General features: G+C 36.5%; 1 protein-coding gene across 3 annotated transcripts in view; it reads right to left on the bottom strand.

The window, feature by feature from the left end:
- Positions 1 to 258: 258 nt before the first annotated feature.
- Positions 259 to 10,046, bottom strand: part of kcnma1b (potassium large conductance calcium-activated channel, subfamily M, alpha member 1b) — a gene marked incomplete at its 5' end in the record, with an annotated part of 97,062 nt that continues 87,274 nt past the window's right edge. For all 3 annotated transcript variants that reach the window (XM_081393614.1, XM_081393615.1, XM_081393616.1), the window contains 6 exons: positions 259 to 554; positions 2,175 to 2,203; positions 4,437 to 4,652; positions 6,486 to 6,604; positions 7,185 to 7,379; positions 8,505 to 8,635. In XM_081393614.1, the coding sequence (XP_081249740.1) occupies positions 406 to 554; positions 2,175 to 2,203; positions 4,437 to 4,652; positions 6,486 to 6,604; positions 7,185 to 7,379; positions 8,505 to 8,635 (839 nt within the window). In that variant the 3' untranslated portion in view covers positions 259 to 405. The remainder of the gene's footprint in view (positions 555 to 2,174; positions 2,204 to 4,436; positions 4,653 to 6,485; positions 6,605 to 7,184; positions 7,380 to 8,504; positions 8,636 to 10,046) is intronic.

Raw genomic sequence — 10,046 nt, 5'->3', positions numbered from 1 at the left:
GTGCCGAAGCACAACCCACGTAAAGCTGATCATTCCGCGAATAACTGCAATTGCAGATTCCGAACAGAGATGGCGACAAAACTACGGACTGCAGCTTTAATTAGGCAAGTAAACAATTCAATTTCAAGATGATTCGAGATTTAAACCTTTCACTTCACGTTCTCTGAATCACACGTACGCACATTTGAGAAATGATCCTGAGATCAAATGCAGGACGGTTTCTACACGACATTTTATAAACGAGGCCCGGCGGTCACGCGGCGCTGCTCTGAATAAGGTCTACAAGTTGTACATTTATTCAAGTCGATGAGAGCAGGAAAAACAATGAGCATTATTAAAATGCACACAATCTAATATAGACAGTCTGTCGATGAATAACACACAGTTCACATTCAGTGTGTCGTCTCAAGGCTCCTCCACTTCTCTGATTGGCTGGATGATGGTGCTGGTGGACTTGTACTTATTGATCTGATTGGCTGCGTGTGTGTTGGTGTGTTTGAGCTGTGTGTTCCTGGGGAAGCTGTTGTCGGGTTCATCTGCGTACCAGTTTTTGTCTGCAGAATGATTGACATCGTTACGGCCTGAAGCATGCTCTACACACACGGGAAAGCAGACGTTCAGCTGTGCATACTCTCGTGCATTGAGGAGTTTGGACATGTGCAGCTCTTATAATGTACATGTTGCATTCAGACGGACGGCTTCACTTCACTTATGCAACGTCTCGAGGAGAACAGGTGAAGCAAACTGGGATGATTTAAAGGGATAGTTCACCCAAAAAGGAAACTTCTGTCCTCATTTACTCACTCTCATGTTGTTCCAGACCTGTGTGAGTTTCTGTCTTCTGCTGAACACTAAAGAAGATGGGTTAATAGAGAATGAAGATGAAGAATGTTGGTGATCAGACGGTTGATGGGTTGATAGTATTTTTTTCTTCCTACTATTGAAGTCAATGGGTGCTGAACATTCTTCAAAATATCTCTTTAGTGTTCAGCAGAAGAAAGAAACACACAGGTCTGGAACAACATGAGAGTGAGTAAATGAGGACAGAAGTTTCATTTTTGGGTGAACTATCCCTTTAATATGGAATATACTGGTAAATGCAAGTTAAATAAAGGAGTTATTATAATCAGCAAGATTTTTTGTACACTTCACCAGAAAATTTTCAGCAGTATTTTGTAGGATTTCTTGATCTTGTATTTTCTTGATCATGCAAGTGTTTTTTGTTTTAAATGTTTTAATTATTATTTTTTTTTTGTGAAGGTATTTGAGATCAGTAGCAATCACCAATATTTTATAAGATTTCTTGATCATGTATTTATCTATAAAAACATTATATTTGGTTAAAATAAAAAAACCAAATCAAGAGCAGTTCCTCCAGTGACGCTCAATATTGCTGAACATTTTCTTGTGGATTTCTTGGACATTTATAATATTGGAATAAAAAAATCATTAATATTCTGTAGGATTTCTTGAACTTTTATTTTCTTGTGCATTTATCAATATAAAAACGAGTAAAAAAAAAAAAGAGTAGTTTCTACAACAAAAATCTTCAGCAATATTTTGTAGGATTTCTTGAGCTTGTATTTTCTTGTGCATTTATCTATGTTTGTGACTTCTTTTTTTATTGTTTAAATGTAAAAAAAAAAAAGGTGAAAATTTGATTTAATTAGCATTATTTGAATATTTGAAGAAAAAAAATCTGCAATATTTTGTAGGATTGTTTTTTTTTATATTTTTATAATTGTTTTTTTGTTTTTTTGATGATGAATGCATTTGAGATCATTTGCAATGTAGGGACTTTTTAAAATGATTTCATTGTAATCATGCTCAAATGTTTGGAAATCAAAACCATGCAAACTACATAGGAAGAATGTACTACAGGACTACACACACGCTAGCTCAGTCTCTACAGACGGTCACCATGGTAAAAGCATTGTGTTATGGAGCTCGTATGTATCAAGACAACGACTGAAGGAAAGCAGATCTCCTGAATCTAGAGAAGACACATGCACTGCACACATGACCTTCAGAACGGCCAGAAAAAGCGGCTTCACTTTCGGTTAGAAAGCAAAGAATCAATGCCGGCGTGACGGTTCGAATGCACGAGTTTTCAGCTCATAACCATCAGAATTATGAGAGATGGTTGCAATAATGACATGCATTTATTTCCATACCTGAGACCCCTCTATTCGTCCTGGGCGCACTTTAGGTAAAGAAAGGTACAGGTAAATGGTGTAAGTGGAAACATCCTGATTCTCTGATGCAACTCAATCATCTTATGCATATATATAGGTAACACTTTGCAATAAGGTTCATTAGTTAATGTATTAACTAACATGAACTAACAAAGAGCAAAACATTTGTTACAGTTTTTATTAATCTTTGTTAATTCAAATCCATTGTTTGTTCATGTTAGTTCACAGTGCATTTACCAACGTTAACAAATATAATCTTTGATTATAATAATGTTGAAATTAATATTAATTATTATTATTAATATTGACTAAGATTAATAAATGCTGCAGAAGTATTGTTCATTCGTAGTTCATGTTAACTAATGAACCTTATTGTAAAGTGTTACATATGTATATATATATATGCATGTGTTTAAAAAATGCATTTGTGCTTACATTAAAGATCATTTAAAATGTCACTGAACTGACGTTCTGAGTGTTTTAAAAGCAAAGACTTCACATCATTAATACAGAATTTGTTTATTTTTTATTATTATGTTTAAGATGTCGCATACACTAGTTCATAATAATCATATAAGAAAAATCTCTTACACTTGATATTGAGAGAATCAAAACTTTGGTGTGAGCATGTTACTATAGCAATGAACGTGAATTAAACAGAGAAAGCAAACAAATGTCCCGCTTGCGTCTTTACAAAAACTCCTCAGACATCGTAAGCATTCTTATATATTAGGTTGTACCAACCAAACTGGACATCAAGTTCAGTCCAAAAGTGTTTAACAGCCTTAGAAATATTGAAAGTGGAAGATAAAACATTTGTCAGAAGCACAGAAACATCTGAGCGTGAGCTTTAAACCAACATCCCGGGAATAACGCTCGATTTCCCATCGCGAGACGTCCGATCCGCCCGACCAATGATCATTCCTCAGTGTGTGTCCGTCAGGTTCAGTTCAGGTCAGGTTTTTAAATCACAATTAACCTGTCACTAACCTGACTGTAAAACCTGGTCAGGAAACATGAGTGACGTTTTGCCAAAAAGCGCATGTTTCACACAGCGGCAAACGTAAAAGCACGTCTTCATGCATATGCTATGCGTTTCTGTCAAGGCTGATCATGTGATTATACTCTCATTCTGTCATCCGTCGTCTCAAGAAGGCAGTGAATCGAACAGAAAAGCATTTGAAAAATACTAACATTCTTTATGAGCACATACAGTATACCGTATTAATGTATGAATACAGTGAGTCCAAACGCTGAAAAATCGTACATTTTTTAATATTTCAGATTCTGCAATATTTAGAGGTCAATAATCAAAAAAAATTTAAATTAAGATATGTAGACTTTATTAGTCATTTTTCATTCGTCAACCTTTATATTTTTATATTTTTTATATTTATATTTGAATTAAACAGATTTTTCTCTATTGCAAGAATCCATGAAATGTTTATTTGACATCGTTTCAGTTGTGAATCTAAATTTGGTATAAATTACAAATTGCAAACGTTTATTAAAAAAAAATGGCTGCAAATTATATATAATTTTTATGATTTATTGACTTTAAAATTCTGTTCACTTTATTTGTCGTTTTTCATTCGTCGTCCTTCATATTTGATGCATTTGTTTGATATTTTTTATATTTCAAATATATATTGTTAATACATTTTTTTATCTATGAATTATACAGATTTTTCTCTATTGCAAAAATGCATGAAATGTTTTACATAATGTGTTGTGAATCAAAATTGTTCATTTAAATTTCAACTGCAATTTTTCTGATCAAAAAATGTAATATTATTTAATGAATATAAAATGTGTTATTGACTTGTAATATTTCAATTCAAAGTATAATTGATGAAGAAGCGTCAGCCGTTTGGAGCCCACTGTACGGTGATCTGAGACGGGAACATTAGGAAGGCGTGATGCGTTCACTCGTCAGGTCCGGTGTCGTGAGAGTCGAGGGTTAAAGTGCAGTTAAAGTGCAAAGTGGTAAAACTGATGAATCGACCCGACACAGTGTTACCCGTGAAAGACATACTAATCATCCCACAAGTTTCTCGTGTAAACGGTGGCCGGTGCTTTACACAGATGCAACATCTATAATGCTAAGTAAACATTTGATACGTCTGAAGTAAAAAAATAAAGTCCGTCATTTGCGTTTCGACACACCGAACCGTGTGATGATGAGTCCGTGACGTCACACGCTCAAACAGGCACAGCTCGAACGCTTACAGAGGAACGTACTTCTGTTTGTCCCGCTGGTCCCGGCTCCGGCTCCGGCCCGGTCGAGTGGAGGATGGGATGGACTGGCCCGACGGGCTCTTCTTGCTGGGGAAGTTGGTGGAGTTGGTGGACAGGTTGGCGCGGGTCTGGCCGGCGTTGTGGTCGAATTGCATCAGGCAGAAGATCAGATCTGTAGGCACCAGCTCAAAGTCGTACGGAGGGTTCGTGATCACGTATCTGTGACGAGACAAACAAACGTTCACACACCACTGCCAATACTTCCAGCCGACAGCAAACGAGTGAGTGAAGGAAGGAATCTACTGAAGAAAAGAGGAATAACTTGCTCATATGTGACCCTGGACCACAAAACCAGTCACATGGGTCAATTTTTTTAAATTGAGATTCATACATAATCTGAACGCTGAATAAATAATCTTTCCATTGATGTGTGGTTTGTTAGGATTGGACAATATTTGGTCGAGATACAACTATTGTAAATCTGGAATCCGAGGATGCAAAAAAATCGAAACATTGAGAAAATCTCCTTTAAAGTTCTACATTTATGTTGGCGATTGTGCAGCATTCACTCACAGAAATACATGTTTTATATATTTACGGTAGGAAATTTACTAAATATCTTCATGGAACATGATCTTTACTTAATATCCTAATGATTTTCGGCATAAAAGAAGAATCGATAATTTTGACCCATACAGTGTATTGTTGGCTATTGCCGCAGATATACCCGTGCGACTCGAGACTGGTGACGTGATCTAGGGTCACATATAAGCAAAAGTTCTGAAAGAAATTAATACTTTTATTCAGCAAGGAAGCATTAAATTGATCAAAAGTTTCTTTTACATTATTATAAAAAATCTGTTTCTAACATTATTTTGATGGTCCCCTTCAGACATTCTGCTGAATATACTGTAACTTATTCTCCTAATCTGAGCCCAAACAGGCTACTAATACTCTGAGTTAGTGGACATGTAGCTTCAACGTTACTTATAGGGCGTTCACACTTGTAGTTCAGTTCGCTTGGCTCGTTCGGTCCAGACAAAATAACAAACAAAAAAAACATTTAGTCCTGGTCCACTTAGCGTTCACACTGGCATTTTAACACTGAGCCTAAGGCATAGGGATATTATGTTCACAACCTGATTGGTCGGTTTTTATTACGTGTTGTATCCAAAACAAGGGTGTGTTCTGGGATAAATGCGCTCGTTGTGTGTGTGTGTGTGTAGCCTACATATGATGGTATTTTGACCAGCTGAGAACTTGTGAAGAGCTTATAAAGTGTGTAAATGAGTCAAAACAGCAGCAGGAATCCCTCCATCACACACACACACACACACAGTTCTGATGCCTCATGATGAACATCATGAGTATGACGAGAAAAACAGTATTCCGTTCTATTTAGGGTCGCATTTTGTGACATCACGTCCTGCTTTCGGTTTGTTCACATGTCTTTGGTCCGTGTTGTGTTTAGATTTCAGTCAAACCGCACCAGAGTTGGTTTGGAAGCGAACTGAGACCCATGTTTCCAGCGTCTCGGTCCGCTTGTTTGGTGCGCTCCACGGTTCAGACGGCAGCGCTCACTCTGACCGCACTAACAGAGCAATCGCAGAAGAATTCGTTTTAATCCAACCAAACATGCCAAGCGTGAACACACCCATGGATAACAGAATATCTACAGGAGACCATCAGAATAAATGCTGTTCTTTTGAACTTTCTATTCATCAAAGAATCCTGAAAAACACAAAAATATGAAGCAGCACAACTGTTTTCAACACTGATAATAATCTGTCTTGAGCATCAAATCCTCATATTATACTGATTTCTGGAGGATCATGTGTCACTGAAGACTGGAGTAATGATGCTGAACATTCAGCTTTGATCACAGGAATAAATTACACTTTACTGTATATTCACATAGAGAACAGCTGATTTACATTGTAATAATATTTCACAATATTACTGTGTTTTAGATCAAATAAAAGGGACTCTTTCAAAAAGGCAAAAAAATGTTTAAATATTACATACAAAACAAATTGACTTGTGTTCCCTCACCGTTTGGTGCACTGACTGGGTGATCCCAGGTGCGCGTCTCTTAACCGGTAGATCCCAAAACACAACATGTTGTACGTCTTTAATGCTTTACAGAATAAATCTCCATAACAGCCACCATCCTGAAAAACCAAAACACATAAACATCATATGCTGCTACTAAACTGAGAGAGGAACAGTTTTAGTATTTTACTATCAAGCCTCCAAACATCCAATCACATCCTCTGACGCCAATTTTGTGTTGCACATCGAGAGATTTATTCGATAAATGTGTTTTTATCATAGCTTATTCGTTTGTCTTCTGATTGGATAAAACATTATCCACCTCAGTTAAGCGTATACGAATGCACATTTGTGGAGCTCAACTTTATTTCTAGAGCACGTTCAAGAACCACAATGGGTACCAATGTGCTGTACATAAAAATAACAAAAATAACAAAAAAAATACATACGATTTACAACACATTATTAAAAGCTGAGGAAAATAGAAAAAGAACATTTAATCAGAAAAAGCTGTATCACCTCTACATTTTAAGTGTGATCTGAGAACCGTCCTTTTCCATCCAGCGTTTCTTAAGCAATATCCCCAAATTTGCATACAAATATATGGTTGGAAACATGGCTACTGGCATTTCATGTGTTCAAACCCTGTTCTGAGACACTGCATGTCACATAAACATGAATAAACCTGAAGACGCTCACCCCCAGGTCAGCGAAGGGTCCGTCGTAGAGCGCCAGCTGAGCGACCCGGCACCGGTCTCGGTTGGCCAGAGTTTGAGGAGTGCTGTAACCTCCTCTCAGAGCGTTCTCCTCCGCCAGCAAACCCTCCAGCTCCGGTGTGGCACCTCCCGTCACCAACGTCCGGATCAGAGTCAGGATATTGTCATTGAAGTACGTCTGAGAGCAAAAGACATACGGAAGCATTAAAGGGATGGTTCACTTAAAAATTAAAATTAACCCATGATTTACTCACCCTGAAGTCATCCTAGGTGTATATGACATTATTCTTCCAGACGAATACAATCTTATAACTTAATAATGCACTTTTATGATGGATAGATGTGCTTTTATGATGGATAGATGCACTTTTATGATGAATAGATGCACTTTTATCATGGATAAATGCACTTTTATGATGGATAGATGCACTTTTATGATGGATAGATGTGCTTTTATGATGGATAGATGCACTTTTATGATGAATAGATGCACTTTTATCATGGATAAATGCACTTTTATGATGGATAGATGCACTTTTATGATGGATAGATGCACTTTAATGATGGATAGATGCACTTTTATCATGGATAAATGCACTTTTATGATGGATAGATGTGCTTTTATGATGGATAGATGCACTTTTATGATGAATAGATGCACTTTTATCATGGATAAATGCACTTTTATGATGGATAGATGCACTTTTATGATGGATAGATGCACTTTAATGATGGATAGATGCACTTTTATGATGGATAGATGCAATTTTATGATGGACAGATGTGCTTTTATGATGGACAGATGCGCTTTTATGATGATAGATGCACTTTTATGATGGATAGATGCACTTTTATGATGGATAAATGCACTTTTATGATGGATAGATGCACTTTTATGATGATAGATGCACTTTTATGATGGATAGATGCACTTATAGATGCACTTTTATGATGATAGATGCACTTTTATGATGGATAGATGCACTTTAATGATGGATAGACGCAATTTTATGATGGACAGATGCGCTTTTATGATGGATAGATGCACTTTTATGATGGATAAATGTACTTTTATGATGGATAGATGCACTTTTATGATGATAGATGCACTTTTATGATGGAAGAGCCAGGACATTTTTTAATATAACTCAGATTGTATTCGTCTAAAAGAAGAATGTCATATACACCTAGGATGGCTTCAGGGTGAGTAAATCATGGGCTAATTTTCATGTTTGGGTGAACTATCCCTTTAAAGACGCAGGACAGCTTGAGGTCTGACGTCAGTGTTTTCAGTGAGACTTACAGCACTCATTAATGAATCCAACACACTGACGGCAAACGCCGTTCCACAGGCGAAGGGTTGTGTGAGATACAGCTCTGTGTCGGGGTCGTCGTCATCATCCTGGTCCAGAAACTGGACGTTTGAGTCGTTCACTGCAGACACACACACACACACACACACACACACACACACACACACACACACACACACACACACACACACACACACACACACACACACACACACACACTGATTGTTAGGCAATTACTGTATTTAATTGAGGATTATTATTAAAGAATATTCACAGGAAATAACAGGACAAAACAGGGTCAAAAATGAACACTTTTTGGAGTAACTTTTATCAGTGTAGTGGCTGGTAGATTTAATAAGAACTTTATTAGAAGAAGAACAGCCAAAAATAAAATAAAACCAATGAATTCTGTCTAGTTAATGTTTTTCTCCACACCTTCAGGACTTCTGATGAAACCTGCCAAAAATAAGTCTGATCATGGATCATGAGTCATGTTTCACCACAAAATTAAACTAAAATAAAAAAACACATTTAAAATACATATTGCACAAAGATGGACCCTTTTATGACTTTTTTGTATTATAATTTTTTTTATGACAATCCCCCCAAATACGAATTCTCATTACTTTTCCAGTCACAATTTAAGTCAGAAATTTTAGATTAAATTTAATACAATTATTTTTTATTTGCATTTGTTGAACTGCCTTTTAGTTGATTTAAATAAATAAAATAATTATTTTACCACCAGCTGTGTTACTCAAGCAATCGGTTACCTTGGTATCAGGGAAATGTGAGTAAAACAGGTTTTGGTGAGTAAATGAAATGGACCAGTTAAGTGGCTAGAAAATGTAATTTATTAGAAGTAAAATGGTAAGAATAATAGCATAGAAGAACAATAAAGTCTAAATGTTCTACTTTTTATCCATACCTTCTTAAAGCAACATGATGTTATGATGTGTATTAATGGATGAGCCTGATAAAACAAGTCTATATTTGATATATATACATATATATATATATATATATATATATATATATATATATATATATATACATATATATATATACATATATATATATAATAAAAATAATGCAAAATGCAGTTTCATGGTCAGTAAAAAACATTTATGTCAGAAAATATTGTCAATTCATTGGCAGAAGTGGCAGGAAGTTCATTTTGGACCCTGAACTCGTGTGTTTCCAGTCTGAGACTCAGAAACGGAGTGACAGATTATTTTATTAAAGACAGTTGATTAGCAGTTTGACAGGAAGGACCAGCGTCTCACCACACAAAAACACACAGGACTCACAGCATGCAAGAGTCACACACGGCGCTCATGCAAAAACACCCTCATAAAGCAACAGAGTGCATGAAAAGAAAACTGAAGCACTGACAGAACCAAAGGAATAAAGTCTAAAGGAAGAGAAACGAAGCACGTGTTTCCGGTGAGCGCCCGTCAGCGGGTCTTACCCAGCTCAGTTATCATTGGGATGTTGTTTCCGCTGCTCTTGTCCTGGCTCAGGGAAACCAG

The sequence above is a fragment of the Scardinius erythrophthalmus genome (assembly GCF_964197995.2).
Source record: "Scardinius erythrophthalmus genome assembly, chromosome: 18".
Taxonomy (NCBI): Eukaryota; Metazoa; Chordata; class Actinopteri; order Cypriniformes; family Leuciscidae; genus Scardinius; species Scardinius erythrophthalmus.
Note: the sequence above shows the minus strand (reverse complement) of the source record. Positions and strands in the feature narration are given on the sequence as shown.